Source organism: Hyperolius riggenbachi, chromosome 11 (genome assembly GCF_040937935.1).
Source record: "Hyperolius riggenbachi isolate aHypRig1 chromosome 11, aHypRig1.pri, whole genome shotgun sequence".
In the NCBI taxonomy this organism is placed as follows: domain Eukaryota; kingdom Metazoa; phylum Chordata; class Amphibia; order Anura; family Hyperoliidae; genus Hyperolius; species Hyperolius riggenbachi.
The window spans coordinates 77,019,016-77,043,266 of NC_090656.1; the positions used below are offsets into that span (position 1 = coordinate 77,019,016).

Sequence of the window (24,251 nt, forward strand, 5' to 3'; positions counted from 1 at the left end):
AAGCAGCACAGCTTCATTCTATACAGGTGAATGAGGCCATCCCTCTCCGCTGCTTGAAAATGCACTTGTACACGTTTCCTACACAGGGGATCATTGTACCTCAGCTGGAATGAACCACACCACTAGGATGAATGGAGAGTCAGGGCAGTGGAGGGGAAGAAGTAGTTCAGAATTGTGATCACCTCTCTGCACTACATTATGTATAATAGGTTCATAGTGAGTAAACAATGTACAGACGCAAAGTGCTAGAGAACGCTCTCTCATGGGCCAGATGTGCTTGTCACTGCAGTACAGCTGTCCTGGGTGGGTCAAACAGGCGTGACCATGAGACTCCAAAATTAGGAAACACAATAGCTGCCATATTACATTCCCTGCTGTCCTGCATTACAGTACAAATTATGTGTCTAGGTGAGTAAGGTGGGACTTGTAGTTCACATGATGTAGGGGGTGAGCATTTGTAAGACCTCAAACTTGTGTCAGGAAACTAATCAGCAGGAGAGGTCTCTTTGGAGAGGTGCACAGCTGCAGCAAACAGAGCTTTGCAATTGGATTTTCAATTTGAAAACTTAGCTCTTAGGATCTGCCCTGTTCTGTTTTCAGTTTAGTTGGGCTTTACATCAGGTAGATCTTTACTTAGGGCCCGTTCAGACTGCAAAATGCGGACAGCCACGCATGCGGACCGCAACGTGTACGAACGCACGCCATCCGCGTTCGTATGCGTTGCGTGGCTGATCCCATCACTGAAAAGTGAATGGGACAGCCGCGCGTTTTTGTAAAATCTGCGTGCAGCATGCGTTCCCGGACTGCACAGGTCCGGAACGCATGCAGTGTGAACATCAGACATTGCACTCTATGCAATGTCTGATGTCCTGCGTGTCGGCCACCTGCACGCATTTCCAAAACGCGGCTGGAAACGCGTGCAGTGTGAACGGGCCCTTAGCCTCACTATCAGCTGCTAGGCAAGAGCAGCAAATGTTTACTAAAATGAAAAAAAAAACAGGTCAGGTTTGTTTTTTCCCTCCAATACAGGGGTGTCAAACTCAAATACAAAGTGGGCCAAACACTTGGACCAAGTCGCCGGCTAACCTCAATGTCTAGTGGCCACCTCCCTCCCTCAAAGTTTCCTGGTGTCCAATGCCCCTTTCCCTCCCCTATAAAGTTCCATGTTTAATGGCCCTTACCCCCTATAAACTTCCCTGGTTTCTAGTAGCCCACCTCCCTCCCCTATACAGTTCCCTGGTGTCTAGTGCCCCCTCCTTCCTCCCCTATACAGTTCCCCGGTATCTAGTGCTTTACCCCCTCTTCCCTATATGGCTTGCCTGGTGATATAGGGATTTACCTCCAATATAGCTTCCATGGTGGTCTAAAGTGGGCCAAACATAATGAAATGTAGGGAAAGCACGTAGGGGCCAAATTTGATAGCTCTACGGGCAATATGGGCCGGAGTTTGGCATGTGTGCTCTAATATGACACAGGCACAGCCTGCGATTTTTTACTCACTAGTAACAGACAGCTTTCAAAATATACAGCCAACGGTTGACATTCCCACTTCAGATCCTCAGGGATGGCAGGAGATGCCGTAGGAAAACATACCATCAGTATATCAAGCGCAAAATATCCGTTTTTGAAGAAATGTCCGAAGAGCCAAGAGAACATTAATAGGCAATAGGAAGTTGAACATGCAGAACAGTGATTTGTGACCCAGAGACAATTTCAAAGACTGATTACAACACCAGAAGTTTTGGATTGACAAATATAACCAATTGTGTATTTTTGGATTACTGCATAACAAAGCTAAAAATTCTTCAAACTCACCTTTTCAACTTTGTCATAATTTTTTGCTTTAATCTGTGTACAAATTGAACAAAGGGGAAAAAGAAAAAGAATTAGTTGCCTGCCATAATCTCATAGCATTAGTTAATTATTGGTTACGTTGTTTTCTCTTTTAGCTTACTTGCTTTATACATATACTATATTAATTTAAATCCAATTGGCACATAAGTGTAAGTAATTTAGGTACATTAAGTTCAGAGAAAACTGTGCTGATAAAACCGCACAGCAAGTGACACAATCCTTTCCATTTGAAAATCACATCTTCCTATGTCACCTGCCTACTCATTGGACAGTAATTAAGCAGTTTGAGGACATCAGTACAGATTCCAATGAACAGGCAAATTCACAGAGGCATCTGAAAAGCTGACATGTATAAAGGGTGGGGTGTCATTCGCCTGTGTGACAGCTGTCTGCCTGGACAATGAGATGCAAAAAATTCAGAGTTGGAGCAGAATTATGCAAATATTTGCAACTTGAAAAGGATCCAGTTGAACTCCACCTTGGTGTTATTCAATTGGCTCATTTTCAACCTGCATTAATTTGTTATAATTTTGAAACCAACTCAGAACTAATTGCACCTCAATGACCATCCCTATGTGATAACTGCTTTACATAGAGCTCCACCAGAAGCCGTTTGGTTCTGAACATGGAGGCATTTTCTTAAAAACAAAAAACATCTTCTGGCTGCATTTGCTATAAATCTTCTATTGCAATATGCAGTGCAGAGCGGTGCCCCTCATCTCTCTTGTTGCCCTTCCTGGGTTTTCACTGTGTGATGGTACTCAGTATAACCTCCAGACTGCTGAGTGGTCCTATTAAATCAAAGTCCCACAACACAGACTTCAGAAGTGCCCTTGAAGAGTTGTGCAGTAAAAACTGTCATGGAGGCAATCATGATTTAAGGGAAACTGAAGTGAGAAAAATATAGAGGCTGACATATTTATTTCCTTCAGTTGCCTGGCAGGCCTGCTGATCTACTTGGCTCCAGTAGTGTCTAAATCACACACCAGAAACACGCATGCAGCTAGTCTTAACAGATCTGTCAGAAACCCCTGATCTGCTGCATGCTTGTTCATGGTCTATGGCTAAATGCATTAGAGGCAGATGATAAGCAGGACAGCCAGGCAACTAGTATTGCTTAAAATAAAATATATATGGCAGCTTCTATATCCCTTTTGCTTCAGTTGTCCTTTAACGTTTTCGGCTCTGCCACAGGTGAAAGCTACATCCTGTTCATGCCTGTCAGGACATAAATATCACCTGTTCCCATCGCAGGCTTCCACCGACATCGCTGCGGCACTTGGCTAATGTATTTGAATGGGATGGATCACACCAGAGCGATGTGATTTTCTCCTAAACGCGGGTCCTGCAGCATTTCTGCACTTTTCTGAGGCGATTCAGCCCCAATGTGGAAAATTACTCTGAAAAGCGCTAGAGCAGAGCGATATTCCAAGCGATATTGTTACAGAAGCTCTAATGTAACAAAAATACAAAAATACAAAAAGGCTACACCAAGACGCTCCAAAAATCACTAAGCATGATTAGAAAATCTCTAGACACATGCCTAGAATCGCTCTGAAAAATCACTTCAAAAAGTGCTGAGCATTTGCGATTATGTTACCGCTTTTTGGTGTGCACTGGCCCTCACTGTTTCTTGGCTGTTTAAGTGCTTCAAAAAACAGGACTTTATTTGACCCAAGTTGGGTTGAATAGCTCAAACTTTTTTGCATAGATAACTGAATTTTTTTTTTTACTTTTCCTGGACTGGAAAACAATGAGAATTTTTTTTTTGCTACTTATGTTCTATTTCCAAGGGCCTGCACACGGCTGTGTTGTCAGTGCGTTTTTAAAATCTCATGCTTTTTTTAATCGCAAGGCCTTTTTAAAAAACAATCATGAAAATCGTGATGACCTGTACACACTGGTGCGATGCAATTTTTCTATTTTCATGAAGGTTTTGCGATTAAAAATCGCATACGATTTTAAAAACACAGCGCTGACGCAGCAGTGTGTACCAGCCCTTAGCTGTTTTATACATACAATTCATTATCTGATAAATTTATTTTTGTTTTAGATTTGCTTTCAGTGAGTTCATAGTTGCAGGTCACAAAAGGGTTAGACAAGAACATTGTAGCATATTTTTCCAAACTGGAGAAATAATCCCATACACACCAAGGAAGTTCATCTCTTGTTGTTGTGGTCTGTTTATTTAGTAATTACTCTATTATGGCCTCAATTCACGAAGCATTATCAAACGTTTATCAAACACTTTATCAAACGTTTGATAATTTACCTCATGGGTAAAATCTCATTTTAAATTCACTAAGGTGTTATATATTTATTGAATGTTTTACCAATAAAACGTTCAACAAATATATAACACCTTAGTGAATTCAAAATGAGATTTTACCCATGAGGTAAATTATCAAACGTTTGATAAGTGTTTGATAAACGTTTGATAATGCTCCGTGAATTGAGGCCTTTGTGTAGTCTTTGAATTGATATACATTCAAAATAAAACACTGTAAACAATATTGAATGGTATCCTGTTTACAAAGAGTCTTCTGATCACTCATGTTCTCCAAAGATTTTAACCCCTGTTGAATGATAGTATCCAGTCTATGAGTAGAGAGGCCATTCTCTTGATAAACAATCCAGCTTTTTATTATGTAGTCTTTTCTCAGTGTGTTTTACTGATTAAACTTTTACCTACCCTTTAGATTGTAAGCCTCTGACAGGGCCCTTCTCCCTAGTGTTTCCAGCTTGATTATGCAATCTTACTGTCAATCCCCCCCACCTGTAGACTAGAACAGTCTCTATTTTGACCTATGACACTGTACTGTTATCAAATCATTTGCATGATCTTGTTTTTGTTGCGAGTTTGCTGTATGTCCTTCCTTGTATGCTAACCCATTTATCTATGGTGACCTGTACACTACGCAATATGTTGACGATTTATAAATACAATAAATAATAATAGTAGTATGCTATATCCTGAAAAGATTATTGATCCTTAAAGGGACTCCGAGGTCAACTTAAAAATGAAAATAGTACTCACCCGGGGCTTTCTCCCACGACGGTGTCCTGGCTCCTCTACTAGTCCCCGCTCCGGAATGGCTGCCCCGGCGGTACTTGGGCAAGTGTTAGGCTCCTTCTTCCGCGTATGATGCGGCTGACGTCACCACGCCGGCCGCCGTGTTGACGTGAGGCGGCCGGCGTGGTGACGTCAGCCGCGTCATACGCGGAAGGAGGAGCCCGACACTTGCCCAAGTGTCGCCGGGCTACCGCCGGGCAGCCATTCTGGAGCGGGGACTAGGAGAGGAACCAGGACGCCGTCGTGGGACCTCCCGACCAGCACTGGGCTGGAGAAAGCCCCGGGTGAGTACTATTTTCATTTTTAAGTTGACCTCGGAGTCCCTTTAAAGTGGTCTGAAACTCTGACATAACATTCAATAAAAATGTGTTTTCCTACTTTTTATTAATCATAGTTATATTTGCTTTTGTGCTCACGTAATATTGTCTGTTTACAAATTACAAGTTTCCAAAGTGTAGTTTTTCTTACCCTGAAAGCTGGCATTGCATTTTATTCTTTTTCTATTATAACAGCTTTTTATTATATATGAAAATCCTCTAATGAGCTATTCTGAACTCTGTGTGTGCCTGAAGCAGACAGTTTCTCAGAAAGTGTTTGTTTACATTCCAGTGTTGATACATTTGTGTTTAACAAAAAAAAAAAAAGATACTGTTATCTCCAGTTTGGATGCGGATTTGAAACTGAATAGCAGGAGAAAGTGCTTTGTTTAACCATTTCAGTGATGTTCTGCTACATTTTTTTTTCTGGGATAGTAGCTTTCAAGCTGTGAGGAATCTTTTAAAGCAAAGTAGAAATGCTGGCTTTCAGGCCACTTAAGTCTGCCACTTTGTAAAATATTTCAGCAGTAATAAGCACAGAAAGTAACATCAGTGTGCTAACCAAGCATACTTGCTGCTAAATCTACGATAGCATAAAAAATGTACCTATAAAAAAGAATTTTCTTTTAAATAAGATCAAAACAAGACAAAGTGGCACAATCATAAGAAGCTGCAAAAACAGCTTTCGATTTCCTTGCTGTAAATTGTAGAATTTCTGCAGTCCGTCCAGAAGGGACCAAAGATTGCCCTGTGTTATGCGATCAACACCAAGGAACCAGCTGCATTGCTCTCACCACTACTGGATTCCCCCGAGTCACGTGATGCAAACTAACCAATTACACATAAAGGGACTTCAAGCATTTCTCACCCACATCAGAGTATGTGAGCAGCCAGTGAGTCAGCAAACAACTTCTGAATGCAATCGACCCACTGAACAGTGGGGTCTGCTACGATACCAGAAACGTCAGCAGCAGACTCAAAAAAAAAAAAAATACTTCTGGCTATAGAGATTGATCTGTTAAAACTTTTCACCAGTAAAGACCCTTTACACTTACTGTGTCACATCACAAAATCCCCACACCCCTGTGGGGTTATCACAGTGATGGCAATGCAGCGGGTGCCATCAAGGGCAATGCAAGAGCTGCAGTGCATGATGCAGGGTCAACCTGGAAGTGAGGCATACTTTCAGTGTAAAGTATGCCTCACTGTATGGTCAGACCACAGCAGTAACGTGCATTGCAACCTATCGGGGCCGTTGTGGTTCAATTGCAGAAACATGGCACGATTGCGAAAGGGGCCTTAGGGCTCAGACACAGTGAACACTTTTTAGCCATCAGCATTTTCTGAGTTTTTTTTTTTTTAAAAACGCTCCCATTGACTTACACTAAAATCTTGGGAAAATTTGCACAATTGTACGGCAATTTTAATGTAAGTCAATGGGAGCATTTTTTAACCACTTAAGTACCAGCGGTTTTTACCCCCTTAAGGACCAGAGACTGCTGGTACAGAAATGGCGGAATCCAGTCGGACAACAACGAATCACCTCACATACCCACCGCACGTCGGTAACCTGGGCCACCCACTCTGCCGTCTCTATGACGGCAGAGTTCCTGTGAGTCGGTCAGGAGCCGCTTTCGCTCCTGACACTGCCTATCAATGTAAGCCAATCGGAGTCGCTTTCATTGATAGACAGCGCCAGGAGCAAATGAAATCGGCTCCCGACCCGCTCACAGGGCTTTGCCGTCATTGAGACAGGCAGAGCAAGTGAGCTGCGGAAACGGCAGATGCGTGCAGCGACGGCTGATTGAAATCTATGCCCTGCCAGCCAGGTAACCACCAAAACAGGGCGTAGATTTCAATCAGCTTGGTCCTTAAGTAGCTAAAAAGCTCTCAGAAAGCACAGATGGCTAAAAAATAGCTCAGAAAAGTCACTACAGCTTCTAGCTTATGAAACCTAATGGTTTGCCAGATTTTAAGGTAAGAGGTGCTTGTAAAGTGTCCCTCTACCTGCGATCTGTAAAATCAGGCAATGCAGTATTCATGCAGGTTTACTAAACTACTTATCCAATGTGCCACTAAATGTCAATAAAATAAAGCTTAATTAGACATGCAGAAATCAATATACACTTCTGATTTGTGTTACTCCTCAATGAAGAGGGCAGAAGTAGCAAACTTTTCCTAAATATTAGATTAGCGTCTTCCACCTTGTGATGAGCGCCATACTTGTGCTCTATTCCCCTGTATGTAGAGGACTCTTTTCCATGGATGGCTGAACTGATCGTCTGTCAAGCAGTTCAGCCCCCCGACTGCCAGTCACAAACGTTATTCGGCTGCAATTACATGCAGCCTAATATAAGCTTTGGTAACACAGCACGTGTCATGCAGCAGCCTAGCGGCAAAAAAACTCATGTCGCGTCTGAGCACATGAGCCGCCATCTCCAGATGCAACTTTCTGTCCACCGCCTGCGCGAGCGCTAGCAGCCGCCTGGCCGGGAGAAGCTGACAGGCGGTGAATTCACTGCCTTCACCTGCTCGGGGAAAAGAGGCCTTACAGATGGCATCATTCTCCCAGAATGAACCTGTAAGGAAGATATTGATATTTTTACCTAAGACGTCTCCTCATACAAATGCCAGTGAAGCTAATATGAAAACATACTGGCCCATATGCAATTAGCTTTTCCTCCTGAGTTAACTCCCAGGAGATAATTTTTCTCCTTGTTTTTTAAAATAATTTTTCAGCACTTTGCAATTGAAAAAGTACCAAAAAGTAGATGAACAAATACTATCAAAGATTTTGAGTATTTTCTTGCTTGCTGATGGTTTAAAAGGCTATTTACAAGTTGCGAAAATATCACCTAGAAGAAAACTCAAGAGAAAAAGTGAATTGCATATGAGCCACTGTTTCTTGACAAAAAAAATAGTATATGATGTGATACCAACTATATAATCAAACTTGGAAATTAGGTGATTGGACCACTATAAAGCTGGCCATACACTGGCCCGACTTGCCGCCAATTCGACAGCAGATTCGATCACTGGGATCGAATCTGCTGCCAATCGTTCGCGCTAAACGCACCCGCCGATCCGATTTCCTCCCGAAATCGGATCGGTCCATCGATCGCGCCATGCGGGTTACTTCCGTCGATCGCCCACGGGTAGGGAGTGTGTCGCTAGCGGCGGCCAATCCGATACAGTTATACATTACCTGACGCTGGCTCCCGGGCATCTTCTCCGCGCTGCACCGCTCTTGCTTCCATCCCAGCGTACATTAACTTCCTGTGTCACTCCAGTGACCAGGAAGTTCAAGTAGAGGGCGCTCTATTTGAACTTCTTGGTCACGGAGTGACACAGTGTACGCTGGGATGCGGTGCAGCACGGAGAAGAGGACCCCGAGCAAGCTTCAGGTAATGTATGAGGGGGGGACGGGCGGCAGCGGCGGCTCCACAGATTGTGATCGGTTTCAGGCTGAAATCGATTCACAATCTGTTTGCAGTAAAGGCAGCCATACGATCCCTCTCTGATCAGATTCGATCAGATAGGGATCTGTCAGCTGGTCGATCTAATGGCAAATCGACCAGTGTATGGCTACAAGAGTATGGATCCAAGCAACCCCCATTTTGTCAAATGTGAGGGGTTGGTCGAACGTTCCAGAGCCCATATGCAATTCACTTTTTCTCCTAGGTGATAGTTTTACGAACGATGTAAGAACAGTGCAGGAGATTTAGGCACAGCTGGCGCCACCATAGACCGTAATAGGAATTACGGGTACAGCGGCACACAGTGAGTAACTTCGGCGATATCAGAAGACGGTGCTTAAGTTATTTTTAAAACACTAGTTAGACCGCCAGCAATAGCTGGAAGCCGAATTCCCGTGGACCGAGAGGGGGAACAGTAATTAGCGCTGCAGGGACTTGTGCAGGAGCAGGATATGCTGTATATCAGCTGTATCCTGCACCCAAGCCTCCCGGCAATGTATTCATTAGGTATGCATATTTTTAAACCTTGTCATAAAATGCCTTTTAAACCATAAGCAAGCAAAAAAGTACTCAAAATTATTTTGATAGTACCTTGGTCACCAAATTTTGGGTATTTTTTTTTCCAATTGTAAAATGCTGAAAAGTTATTTTAAAAGAGAAGATGAAATTAATCTCCTAAGAGAAAACTCAGGAGAAAAGGTTAATTGCATGTGAGCCCAGGGCCCAAATGCAATTCCACTTTTCTCCTGTGTTTTCTTCTAGATCATTTTTTTGATCTATTTAAAATAACTTTCCAACACTTTTTAACTGAAAAAGTACTAAGAAGTAGGTGCGTGAGTACTATCAAAATTATTTTGAGTATTTTCTTGCTTGCTGGTGATTTAAAACATTTTATTGAAAAATGTAAAATTATCACCTAGAAGAAAACTCAGATGAAAAAGTGAATTGCATCTGACCCTAGAGCCCATATGCAATAACATTTTTCACCTCAGTTTTCTCCTAAGAGATAATTTTTCATCTACTATTTAAAGTAACTATTCAGCACTTTGCAATGAAAAAGTATCAAAAAGTGGGTCAAAAAGTACTGTCAAAACTATTTTAAATTTTCTTGCTTGCTGGTTGTTTAAAAGGCATTTTATTGACGAGTTTGAAAATTTCACCTTGGAGAAAACCCAGAGGCCATATGCAATTCACTTTTTTTTCCTGACTTTTCACCTAGGACACAAATTTAAACTTGTTAATAAAATGCCTTTTAAGCCCCCCAAAATCAAGAAAATACTCAAAATAATTTTGATATAGTACCTTTCACCTACTTTTTGGTAATTTTTTTTAGCTGAAAAGTGCTGGAAAATTATTCTAAATTGAAGATGAGAAATTATCTCCTAGGTAAAAAAGTGAATTGCATATTGCTCCAGGTTTGATATAGATCTGGGCAGTATTGAATTTGCTGAACAGCATGTGTGTGCATGGCCAATGGATCTCAAACTGGTTCTGAGAACACTGCAGGGCTGCTGGAATGTCATAAGGTGCATACACAACCTTCAAATTCTGTCAGCTGCCGAGATCGGAACTCGATTCAGGGCCCGATGTTGTACAGAAGTGTGTTCTGTTGATGTGGCCGGGAGCAGAGGGATGCAGCACACTACAGAGTGGCACAGAGTTGGCGGGGAGAGCAGGAGAACAATGCTAAACCAATTTACCAGATGGATTGCTTGCTAACAGGTGAAGGCGGTTCAGGCCAGTGTATATGAGCTGGATTCCTGGCAGAGGCAGCCCCGATTATCAACCAAGAACTATTTATTGTGTACAAAATTTTAGAGGGTACCCATCCAAGATAGCTACCATATTAAATTACTTGCTTACAAAGTAAAAAAGATATCAACATAACCACTGCAAGTAACAAAAGTATGCAATTCCTGTGATTGTGATATGAGTTTAGTTATAAATTACTGGAAAATAATCTAACAAATTAACCAGTTGCTGCAGTCCCCATCATGATATTGAGGTAAAACCCCTCCCAATGTGTGACATCATGACCATGGTCCTAACTGTTTACTGTGTAATCAAGCCATATGTCAATCTGTGGAATGTTTGCTTACTGAGAATTCTACGCACAAAGATCACCTGGCAGGACTAAAGTTGTAGCCACCTGTTATAAATTTCAGAATGTAAATTGGGGAGAGAAAAGATTTTACAATGGGCGAACACTGACTAAATGTTTTATGAATTAAAAAAAAAAAAAAAGTATTCATTGTTATTTTCACTACAGGTCCCCTTGAATTCCTTTCTATACTAGTCCTTGGTACAGCTGAGCAGAAAAATTTGCTCCATAGGAAATAAGCAAATCCGTCTCAAGCTGCTTAACAAGTAGTTCGGATTTGTCTGCTGCCATTTTGTGTTGCGCAGAAATGTCTTATACTGTACATTTTGTGCTCAACTTTGCATCTGCCTGCTATCTAAACATTTGAATATCACTTCCTTTGTGCATCTTAAGCCTCATCTACACGAGTAGATGAGGCTCCGATCCGGCGGCTCGATTAGCCGCCGGATCGCCTCTTCCGCGTCCTTGCGGAAGGTTCAGCTTTACACAACTCCACTCAGAGCTATAGGTGTGGGGAGTTTTAGGAAAATTGGATGAATCATACTTGCCTAGTGCATTGCTAGGTTCAGTGCATTGCTGCAGTGTACCTTAAAAGAGGAGATGATCAATGAGACGCTAATTTTTCTGACTTGCATGCAAATGTAATGAAAATTGTATGGAGCTAGACACTGGACCAATGCTGGTGCCTGGTGCGGGCTGTTGCTTCTGGGCCCCAGGGTAACAGTGTTAGCTTAGGAGGGCAGACAGCTTGGGTGGGATAGGTGCGGGGGGGGGGGGGGGAAGGGGGGTGGCTAGACATGCCAAAATGCGCCACTGTACTATTAAAGAGAATCTGTACTCTAATATTCTTACACGAAAAAGCATACCATTCTATTCCTTATTTTCTCCTGTCCCTCTCTGTGCTGTTTCTGCCACTCTCTGCTGCAATCCTGGCTTGTAATTAAGTTTTAGGCAGTGTTTACAAACAAACTAACCAGCTTGTAATAGGCTCACATAAACAGAGTGTGCGAGTCATACAGAGTGTGCAGGGGGCCTGCAGAGGGTGTGTATCGCTTCTATCCAATCACAAGCAGCCCTGCACATTCCACACACTCAAGCCTTAGCCCGACAGAGGAAAGGAGATAAGATATATTACAGAGACAGTGCAATTAGGAAAGGCTGCAGCAAGCCAGAGCACATTTGAACAGGCATAGGAACTTATAGAATAGAAGAACTAAGGCTGAAAAATTTGTTACAGAGTCTCTTTAAGATGCATCCGGTCAAGAACATTTTTCTCCTGGTTTTTAAACAAGTTTGTCTTATAATGCGAAAAATATATTTCTATGGTACGTTCACATCAGTGCATCAGTGGCAATGAAGCATAGTTTCAATGAACTGTATGCTTTAGGGCTGGTTCACACGGATGCTTTTGCGTCGTTAAAGCGTTTCAGACGCAAGGTTTTTGGGATCTACCGCCATCCCATTCAAGTGAATGGGAGCGTTTAGGGCTGGCTTTTGCAGGATTTCGTAAACGCCTGGCGGTTGATTCTGGCATCACATCTCATCAGCAACATGTTGCTTTCAGAGGGGTAAACCCCAAGGAAACCAATGTAAGGACCCTAAACACTAGCCTTGATGGGTTGCCCAAAAGCCTTGAAAAGCTAACGGTTTTACTCGCCATCGTTTGAACGCAGTGTCTGGCAAAAGCTTGCCAGAGGTTCGTGTGAACCAGCCCTCACTATATGCAGCGCACAGCTAACGCAAGATGAGACTTTCCAGCACTGGAAGAGAGGAGCTGGTGTGACAGGCATTACTCACCTTATCGTCAAATATCTCTCTAGCTACGGTTGTGTTATGTTATGGTCAATCGGGTGCACGACGGTAATGGTATGCAATACAGCGACGTAACCCCCGGCCAAAGTCCCCCCCAAATGTTATATGCTCTGTGCATTATAGCATCTCACCTGTCCTCTGCCACCGCGAGTCCACCTGCTCCTCTTCTGCATATTTGGGTCCCATGTGGCTTTCGCATACAGCACTGGTGCGCATAGGATGTCAGAAAAGTTCCACAAGCTATGTGCAGCAGTTACGTGGGACACGACTGTAGAAGAGCAGCAGGTGGACAGGCGAGATATTTTAATGCGCAGCATTTCACGCTGAAAAGAATTGGAAATCGGCCTGCAGTGTATGAGCAGCTTACAGATCTTTCTCTGATCAGATTCGATTAGAAACAGATAATGTCTCTCTGTCAATCTGTTCCTCATTGATAGTTATATGAGCACCTTAAAAAGAGACTCCAGAGATGATTTACTTACCCGGTGCTTTCTCCAGCCCCATACGCATGAATGTGTCCCTCGCTTTTCTTCCGCAGTCAACCCTCGGTACGAGGCTCAGTCTGAGTGACGTCAGCCAGGGCCTTCTGCGCTTGCGCAGAAGGCCCCCCGCTGACATCACTGAGCTGCTTACAAAAGCAGATTGCGGCTTAGCAGAGGCGCTAAGGAGGACAGCGAGGGACATATCCATGCTTATAGGGCTGGAGGAAGCTCTGGGTAAGTAAAAAATAAAAAAGACAGTATGACTTAGCTCTCAGTCTCTTAAAGGCAGTAGTACGATTTGCTATAGATAGCATTGGAGGTTTACTGCCTCATTCACCATCCCTCGTGTCTCTTTCCCTAATGTCTCCAACACACTACCCAATAGATTATAAGCTTGCAAGGGCAGGAACCTTCTCCTAGTGTTTTTCTATTCTGCTGTAAATTTGTCATATGAACATGTACCAGTAGTGGTGACCACACATCAACTATTAATGTATTTGTATTGCTGGATGTCTTGATTGTACAGAGTTTTGAACATCTTGTGTATCTGTGCTCCCTAGTATTTGTTTTGTACTGTGTACAGCGCAACAGAAGATGTTGTCACTATATGAATAAAAAATAATCATCATGGTTACTTCTCCCCAACAGCTTTTCAGTCAGGAAAATATCTACAAAATCTGATAAGTGTATGGCTGGCTCTTAATTCCAAAAATGCTATTGCTAGATCCAAGCTGAATGATTGATGCCTTGTAAAGCTAAATAGAGTCCACTTTTTATCACCCAAAACAGTTGACTGAAGAGACAAGGGGCTTGATTCACTAAGACAAATAGCATGCTTTTACTCAGAGTTAACACACCTTATCAGAGTAGCACAGCCAGCGCTACGAACTTATGCCTGTCAATTGGCAAGGAGAGCTCCACTCGTCCTGCCCTGAGCCCCTGCGGGTCCAATCACTTTGAAGGACATTATCCCCACACTTTGGCCCAATAGGCTGCCTTTGTTACTTGACAGGAAACTTGACAGGCAGCCTATTAGGCCAATCAAAGTGCGGGTATAATGTCCTTTAAAGTGATTGGACCGGCAGGGGCTCAGGGTAGGACGAGTGGAGCTTTTGTCATTGCCAATTAGCAGGCATAAGTTCCAAATGCTCGCTATGCTACTCTGATAAGGCGCGTTAACTCTGATAAGATGTGTCAACTGATAAGGCATGCTATTTGTCTTAGTGAATCAACCCCATGGTGTATCAGCATCCCTGTGATGTCCATGCCCTCCCACATCAGTAATCCACAGTCTGTGAATCCTTAGTTCACCAATCATATAATTCCTGCAGCAGCAAGACACCTCCTGCTCATTATCCCTTCTCCCCAAAACAGAATGGGCTGCTTGGCTTCCAGCAATGCATCTGTACAGTGATCACTAGGGATGAACTGCTAAATACTGTGGAATTCCAAATTCCCAATCAGAAATTGGCTTTCTGCAGTGGAAATCAGTAATTGGAATTCCGTGGAATGTCGCACTTCCAAGAGCGGTATTTCCAAGTACAAAAACTGCGAAATTTCTGGCCAAATCACAAGACTCTGAATTAGGCCAATCAGAGAATATGGACGTGTACCACCATTGGCAATCTGAATTGTGGATTACACATAATAGCATACATCCGCAAAATATAGCATATTAAACAAAAAAACAACATTTTGTATGCAAGTTTATGCAGCATGAAAAATGGACAAAACAAAGCCCACCTTAGTGGGATCTGATTTGTCCATTTTCAAGCTGCATACATTTGCATAATTCATTCTTTCTGGCCAAAGATCAGGCAAGAGGTGTGTGATTATGGCAGCCTCTCGGCACTATAGTTTTATGCACACATTAATCTAGTGCGTGTATGGCCCCCCGACCCTCCCCGGTGCGTCTGTCAGAGATCTGGTCTGCCGGATCATTTTAGCCAAACACTACCTGAATCTAATGGTCTCTCCTTGCCCCTATTGTTCCGTTGTGCGACGCTCATAGTCCCCCCTCCCTTCCATAGTAACGGAGCATGCTGCTAGCAATGTCTGTACAACATCAGCCCAAAACTTTTATATATATATATATATATATATATATATCTCACATGCTCGTAACACCAAGGGTCCCTTCACACTGAATTTGTTGCACGCTATTGCGAGGCGATGCAATGATATTTCTATAGTACATTCACATTGGGTGCAGTGCAGCAGGTCCCTTCGGCTTTTACAGTGGCACTAAAGCACACTTTGACTGTTTGGTTGAACTGCATGTCTAACGTGTGATGTTACTTTTCTGCACACACACAGTGTTACATGTCCCTAAACTGAGTAATTCCATTCACCACTGCATTCATGCTTTGACAAATGTCAGCAGAAATATGGCCAATAAGAAGTTATATATGGGATAGTCTGAAGAAGGTGGCTCCTTGTGATTCTACCAACTTCATAAAGTTTTGAGTCTTTGGCCAGGAGTTAATATTTCATATGATGATATTAGCTGTATTGATGCACCAACAGTGTCAAAAGAAAAGCTGAGCATTATAAGTTATTCATATGCAATTCGTTTGTTTTGAAGTAGTAGCTTTCAGGATTATGCCACGCTTCTTAAAACTATACTCATGACTGCCCATATGCAATTCCTTTTTTCTCCTGAGTTTTCTCCTAGGTGATATTTTCACACTTTATCACAAAATGCCTTTTGAACCAGACTACCCAAAATAATTTTGATAGTACTTTTTCACAAACTTTTGAGTACTTTTTCAATTGTGAATGCTAAAATGCTATATTAAAAAAAAAAGGGGGGGATGAAAATTATCACCTAGGATATAACTCATGAGAAAAAGTTGCATATAGGTCAATAAATCTTACTTAAAAAATTTGACACTTCTTTTAACGTACTTAAGTTAGGAACCATATACTAGCCTACAATACTATTGGACATCTGTTTTGTAAAGAGAAGGAAGGTGTTAGAATGATTCTTGAGTTTTTACTGCTGGCTTTGTCTCCACAGGGCACATTTTCCCTCTTTTTCTATCCCAGTGGCCTCCCTGGATTCAGTGCGGACCCATGTGGGTCCAGGGACAGGAAACAGAAATCCAGCTCTTGAAAAATAATACTACTGTATTAGCTGCCGTCCTGGTCACTGCTGTGGAATCTGTACCCTTCCTGTGTCTTAAAAATATAGGGTTTAGTATAAGAGCTTTGGGGTTAGAGAGAGAGTAGAGGAGAGGAGAAGAAAGGGGGTTAAAGAATTGAGAATCTTTGGATAGGAAGCTGCCATTGACAGGCAAGGTTTCCGAAGCCTGGTTGTTAGGAATCAAACAAAAAGTCTATGGCTACCAGCATTTTAGATGTATAATCAGACAGGTTTGTCCAGTTTAGTATACCACAAGGAGAGGATTCTCTTATGTGAGTCACTTTGTAGTAATGTAGCAGCTTGAACTAAACAATTGGCAGAAACATGGAACTCTCCATAACGCTACAACAGACCAATTCTCCATAGCAACACTGAGAATTTTCAATGGTCCACCATGAACCAATCAGAATCCTCCCTGTTGCTAAGGATTTCAATTGGTCTTTGGCAACCCAATGGGGATCCCCATGCTTCTGCCAGGCACTGATCTGCTTACCAGTACTATGTGGAGGAGTCAGCAGCAGCACAACCGGGGGATACGCTAGTATTTGCATGACGGCAGTGATATAAGCGGACACAGTGACTAGTTATCCTTTTTTTCAAACATTAATATCCACTTCCTGCGCTGAGCAAGCGGGAACCGAGCCTTAGCAACCTCTAGTGATTAGAGGATGGGGATGATATTACCATTGATACTTGCAATTCAAAAGAGTAGTGCCACTATTTGATCTTACAGAGATCTATACAGGAAACGAGTTAGTGCATAGGGATGGTCAATAAGATTCAAATAATTCCAAGTTGATGCAGAACGCTGCAAATTTTGGCAGCTTGCAAATTGACCAATAAAATATTGCTAAGGTGAAATTCAATTGGGGTATTTTAAGCTGCCTACAATTGAATACAAAGTTTGCATAATCCTGCATCAATTTGGAATTCGTTGCATCTCATTAACCACCCATATTAAGCTATGTTCACAGTGGATGTTGAATAGTTCTAGTTTGGTTGAAAACTATCAATTTGACCAAAGAAAGAAAAAAAAAAATCAGTCCTGAACCCGCATATATCCCAGTTGAACCAGAGGATGGCAGAAAAACTTTAAGGCACCGTTCACATCTAAAAGAGCAAAACTTGCGCTTCCGTTTTGCACTAGTGATTTTACCGCGATTAGAGAGGTAAAAATCACTGGACACTTCCTCGATTTCAGAGCTATTGTGGTCAGCGCTTTTTAAGCACTGTAACGCAATCGCTCAAGAATAGTGAAAATGCTGCAGGTTAAACATTTGCGATTGGCGCTAATCGCAAAATTCCCTGCGATCGGCGGCAATTGCAGCAGTGAGAACACTGTCATAGGGTTACAAAGCACTAGCGCTTTAGCGATTAGCTGGAATCGCCTGCTAATCACTTAAGTGTGACTGGGCCCCAAAGGTTTTGGCCAATCAGCATTAAAACTCCAGGTGGCAGCCAGATAAATCCCTGGATTTATGCTGCATACACACTTGAGATAAAAGTCTTTGGAAAAGGCAAGATCACAAACCAATTTTACCCCATTCCATGTAGTATGAGAGCCATACTCTACACAGTCTATTCTATGGAGCTGCACTCCCCATCAGATACAATCTTTGCAAGATGCTGCACACAAAGGGCTCGATTCACAAAGCGGTGCAAAGTGTTAGCACCGTGGTGAAAAGGCCCTTATCACGCCTAAAGTCACTTTAGGCATGATAAGTAGAAACTCGCGCGAAGTTGCCGCGCGTACGCGCGTAAGTGCGCGCGCAACACCCGACACTTCGCGCGAAGCTCCCATTAAGCCCTATGGGACTTTGCACGCGCGGTAACTTCGCGCGAAGAGCAGGAAAAATCGGTGATAACTCAGTGGTGAAAAGGTCATCACGCCTAAAGTCTTTTAGGCGTGATAACTGGGTTATCACCGCTTTGTGAATCGAGGCCAAAGATGCTGTACACATTGAAAAGATCATTATCTGCAAAAGATCTCTTCCTGCAATAGATCCATTCCTGCAAAACACATTCATAGTCTATGAGATCTGCAGATCCTCATACACACCTTGTTTAACAGACTTCATCTGCATATCTGGCAATCATCTGCAGATCTGAAAATCCATCCTGGTGGATCTGATCTGCAGATGATTGCCTGTTAAACAAGGTGTGTATGATGATCTGCAGATCTCAGACTATGAATGCATTTTGCAGGAATGGATCTATTTCAGGAAGAGATCTTTTGCAGATAATGATCTTTTGAATGTGTACGGGCATCTTTGTGTGCAGCATCTTGCAAAGATTTTATCTGATGGGGAGTGCAGCTCCATAGAATAGACTGTGTAGAGTATAGCTCTCATACTACATGGAAGGGGGTAAAATTGGTCTGTGATCTTGCCTTTTCCAAAGACTTTTATCTTAAGTGTGTATGCAGCATAACTCTGCCTGGACTTATCTAGTAATTATAGCCCTGGATGTCTTTCAGTGCAAGGAAGGCATCCAAGTCTCCTTTAAATGCAGATATAAAATTTGCATTACCGTAACTACTAAGATATTCCAAAAACTTTAACCACTCTTACTGTAAAGAACCTTTCTAAATAGATGGCAAAAAAGTTTTCCCCCCTATAACACAGATCATGTCCCTAGTCTTTTGTATAAGCCTAGGGAAAAAAACTGAAAAGCTTTTGTATTGTCCTCAGATGTTAATCAGGTCATCTCTCTGTTTTTTCCCAAGCTAAATAAGGCCACTTTCTCCAACCTTTCTTGGTGAGACTTTCCATCCGTTTGATTAATTTAGTTGCCGGTCTTTGTAACCATTCTAGAAGGTCAATGTCCTTTCTAGTGTGGTGCCTAAAACAGTATCCTATACTCCAGATGTGGTGATTGAGAAGTGATTCATACAGATCGAGTAGTATACTAGCATTTAAGATTTTATTTCTTTTTCACGCACCCTAAAATTTTCTTTGCTTTAGCTACTGCTGCTTGGTATTGTATACAGTTACTTATTAACCAGTATTCCCAAGTCCTTCTCCAAGTCTAATGTTCCTAGCTGTAAGCCATTAATTTTATATGATGCTCTACTGATGGTAAGTGCATGACTTTACATTTATCAACATAACATTTCATCTGCCATATGCCTAGCCATATTGTCATGTTGTCAAGATCCTGTTGTATTATGTCACTATCCTGCTTCTGATACTTCTGCATAATTTATATCATCTGTGGAGATGGCTATATTACTTTGAAATCGGTCTACTAAATCATTATTAAATGAATTTCAAAGAACTGGCCCTAGAACTGACCCTTGCGGTACCCCACTGCTTAGTTTCCCATTTTGAGTATGTTCCAATTACCACCACTCTTTGCCTTCTGTCCCTCCTCTATCCACATACACACATTTCCTCCTAGTCCCTGTATCCTCAGCTTCTGCAACAGGCTATTGTTGAGAAATGAATCAAAAACCTTTTGAAAGTCCAAGTATAATACATCTATTGCTTTCCTAAAATCAACAATTTCATTCAACACTTTGTCAAAGCTGAGAATGTGAGATGGGACCAATATTTCGTAAATCTATGCTAAAATTATTCTGTGCTACAAACGTTTTTATAGCATCCCTTAGGATACCTTCAAACAGTTCACACACGCACAACTGATAAACTTCCAGGTCTATAGTTTCCTGGTTCAGATTTTTTCCCCTTCTTGAATAAAGGGAAAACATTAGCTTTATAGAGACTCTGAAAATTATGAATTTTACTTTAAAAACCTCATTAACATTATTGCACCTCTTAAAACACTGCAGAACCGTGGCCGAAAACCCCCTCAATCACCCCAAACTCACAGGGGTACTTCGCGGGCTCCTTGCGCATAGAGGCAGCGCAGCTCTGCCTCTATGCGCGTCAATCAGCCCGGATCGCCGCCTCTCCCCCGCCCCTCTCTGTCTTCCTTCACTGAGAGGGGCGGGGAGAGGCGGAGATACGAGCTGAATGACGCGCATAGAGGCGGCAGAAAAATCCTCAACCAAGAAAGTCGTGGATTTTTCCTGCTGAGTAAGGGGTGTGAGTTTGTGGTGATTGAGGTTTTCAGCCGCGGTTCTGCGGCATTTTAAGAGGGACAATAATGTTAATGAGGTTTTTAACCTCCCTGGCGTTACGCAGAATAAGTGGCTGCATACACGGGAGGGATTTTTTTTTAATTAACCGCTTCACAACTGAAAGGTTTTACCCCTTTAGCATCCGAGCAATTTTCTCCTTTCAGCGCTCCTTACATTTATGCGCCTATAACTATCATTACTTATCGCAATGAAATGAACTATATCTTGGTTTTTTCGCCACCAATTAGGCTTTCTTTAGGTGGGGCATTATGGCAAAAATTATTTTATTCTAAATGTGTTTTAAAGAGACTCTGTAACATTAAAAAGATCCCCTGGGGGGTACTCACCTCGGGTGGGGGAAGCCTCGGGATCCTAATGAGGCTTCCCACGCCGTCCTCTGTCCCACGGGGGTCTTGCTGCAGCCCTCCGAACAGCCGGCGACTGTGCCGACTGTCAGTTCAATATTTACCTTTGCTGGCTCCAGCGGGGGCGCTGTGGCGGCTTTCCGTTCCGAACTACACGGAAATACCCGATCTCATTCGGGTCCGCTCTACTGCGCAGGCGCAGGAAACTTGCGTCTGCGCAGTAGAGCAGATCCGACGGCGATCGGGTATTTCCGTGTAGTTCGGAGCCGACAGCCGTCAGAGCGCCTGCGCAGGAGCCAGGAAGGTAAATATTGACGTCACCACTGCCCGGACTCCACGGAGGGCTGCAGCGAGACCCCTGACGGATGGAGGACGGCGTGGGAAGCCTCATTAGGATCCGGAGGCTTCCCCCACCCGAGGCGAGTACCCCCCAGGGGATCTTTTCATGTTACAGATCCTCTTTAATGGGAAAATAGGAAAACATTTGGGGAAAAAAATATTTTTCAGTTTTCGGCCATTATAGTTTTTAAATAATGCATGCTAATGCAATTAAAATCCATGCAACTGATTTGCCAATATGTCCCGGTTATTACACCGTTTAAATTATGTCCTTATCAAAATGTTTGGCGCCAATATTTTATTTGCAAATAAAGGTGCATTTTTTTCAGTTTTGCATCCATCCCTAATTACAAGCCCATAATTTATAAAGTGTTATGCCCTCTTGATATAAATAAAGATTTCAGTCCCTAAGGTAGCTTTTTTTTATTGTAATTTTTTTTTATTAAAAAAATTTTTTGGGTAACAATTGAGGAGTGTGGGAGTTAATTTTAAATTGTAAAATAATGTATTTGTTTGTGAAAAATGTTTTTGGATGTAGTTTTACTTTTTGGCCACAAGATGGCCACAGTAATTTTTTGTAAATGCGTCCTGAAAGCGTAGGATGTACGCTTGCAGGAAGTTCAGGGAGGCTGGGAAACTTTTTCACAATGATCGCGCTGCTTCGCATAGAAGCAGCCGATCATTGCTGGGGGGCAGAGATCAAGAACGGTAATGGTTTTTCCCGTTCATTGATCTCCGGACGAGCCGGCGGCGGCGTGCACGATCGCGGGAGCACGTGCGAGCAGGAGCGCGGACAGCGGCAGGAGAACTCAAGTCCAAAGGAGCGTAGATATACTGTACCCGGGCGGCGAAGTGGTTAAATGTTTCTTTTTTTTATGTTAGCTAGCACTAGGCTAGCTAACTATGCTGCCCAAGCCCCCCCCCCCCCCCCCCCCGGCACCTCTCCGACCCCCCCGATCACCGCTGGCAACACTCACCTGTCCGCGATCCCCACAGCTTCTTAATCAGCATCACTCGTCGCTATGGCGACGATCGGACATGACATCATCGACATGTGTTATGCAGTAAAGCACTACATGCAGTGTGTGTTGGGATGCCACAATGTGTTTTGCATTGCAGAATAGCATAGGCCTTGAAGTGTAGCCCAAAGCGTTACACTGGATACATGAATTACGACCTTTGTCATCTAAAATGACTCGTAAAGGTCATCACTGGTGGGAGTTTTGGAACAGTTGCTTGTACAGACAATCATTTTTTGTCTCCCAGATGTGCACTGTTGGGAGGGAGGCAGAGGAATTTGTAGCACTGGAAAGGGATGAGTTATCCACTAGTTTTCCTAATTTCTGCTAAGGCCACATGATAGTGACTTTGATTAATAAATAAGAGAAATTAGTTATCTCCAAACATACATGGTTCATCTTCTACTTAGGTGGAAGCAATAGTGGAAAGACTGGGAAAATTATTCATACACTATAAAATATTCTTTAGGGTGCTATAGTCATATAGGACCTCCAGCACTGCCTTCCCTTCCTTTACTGTCTAGGAGTGAGTGGGGCTGCTTGAAGCCTGGTCTATGATGCAGCCACTGTCACATCTTCATCACCAAAGTAGTGGCCATTGCTGTCATGCAACTACAACTTCACTCTTAACTATTAATTGAACCGTTTCCAATACATTTAGTAATGGACCACAATTAGGAGTGGTCTCTAAGGCTAGCTTGTTTTAGGGTACCTTCACACAATCTGATGCGTTCCATCGCAATGGATAGTATCCTCACATTTCAATGTGATGGAATATTTCTATGGTATGTCCACAAAGGGTGCAGTGGGTCCAGTCAGAGTAGCGCATAACATGCTGTGTGTTTACTGGATGTGAGCATTTACAGTGGTGGTCAAGCATGCTTTTCATTGTACTATATGGTCACACTGCATGACTAAACCACAATGCGACTTTTGTGCAGCATTGTGACGGTTTTGCACATGCACAGGGTGAAAGAACCCTAAAAGAGTGATTAGACTTCTTCACCTTTCTAAAATTGCATGTAAAAATGATTGACTTTGTTTAAATCCATTTTTATAGCCAACTTCAAAAATGGAGACTTTCCAGTAAAATGCCTCGGGACCTTACATGTTTAATTAGCTGATGAACAGAATATATTCTCTTGCAAATCTAGAGGAGCATCACATGTTCCAAATCAAAAAAACCCACACCCAATACCTATTTTGCTTGGAGGACTTTTACCACAGCAAACAGAGAGGGTGGGTGATTGGAACAATGGACCACGCCCCTTTACAGAAGGCACTATGGGAGGCTAGACCACCGCGATAAAAGTGATTGCCTGCCTCTAGAATAGACCTTGGAATGCCACTAAGGTACCTGAGGTATTCTTAAGAGTAGAATATTGAGATGGCCAAACTAAATTAGAGGGCAACAGTAACAAGAAGTATATGGAGGTTGCCATATTTATTTACTTTTAAGCAATACCAGTTGCCTGGCTGTCCTGCTGATTCTCTGCCTCTAATACTTTTAGTCATAGCCCCTGAACAAGCATACCGAAGATCATAGGTTTCTGACATTACTGGCAAATCTGACGAGATTAGCTGCATGCTTGTTTATGGTGCAATTCAGATGCTACTGCAATCAATAATATCAGCAGGGCTGCCAGGCAGCTGGTATTGTTTAAAAGGGGAAAAAAATATGGCAGCCTCCATATCTCTCTCGTAACAGCAGTCCTTTAAAAATTCTGGTCATCAGTGAATGAAAAAGGGATTTAGAATATTAAGGGGCCAGGTTGTTTGTGTATTCTGAAACTATTAGTCAATAACACATCAAGCATGAAGGAAACAAATCCAGAAAATGTTTTTAAATTAGTTTAATAAAACAAAATTAGCAGCTAAACACACAAGGATGGATGAGAACAGAGCACAGCATTTAATTCTGTACACATCAACCATGGAAGATATTAAGTGTTAGGTCTTCTATTAAACATAAGTAACAACTAGCTGCTAATGCATTTAAAACGTTTTCACCTAAATGTACCCATGCCTTAAAAGTTTTGCATACAACGTTTTTTTGAGTCCCCATTACTGCCCCATCTTTTTTGTATTCAGTATTTAGTATTTGGAAAAAAGCTGAAAGAATGCAAAGGTGAAGACCCATAATAATTATCTGCAAGATATGGAAAGTTGTGGAAAAACAAAAATTAC

At 42.5% G+C, this 24,251-nt stretch overlaps 1 protein-coding gene across 1 annotated transcript in view; it reads right to left on the minus strand.

Annotated features, from left to right (window-relative positions):
• Window positions 1-24,251, minus strand: part of CSTF3 (cleavage stimulation factor subunit 3) — a 155,151-nt gene that overhangs the window by 82,282 nt on the left and 48,618 nt on the right. The window contains exon 4 of the mRNA XM_068261813.1: window positions 1,816-1,848. Within this exon, the coding sequence (XP_068117914.1) occupies window positions 1,816-1,848 (33 nt within the window). The remainder of the gene's footprint in view (window positions 1-1,815; window positions 1,849-24,251) is intronic.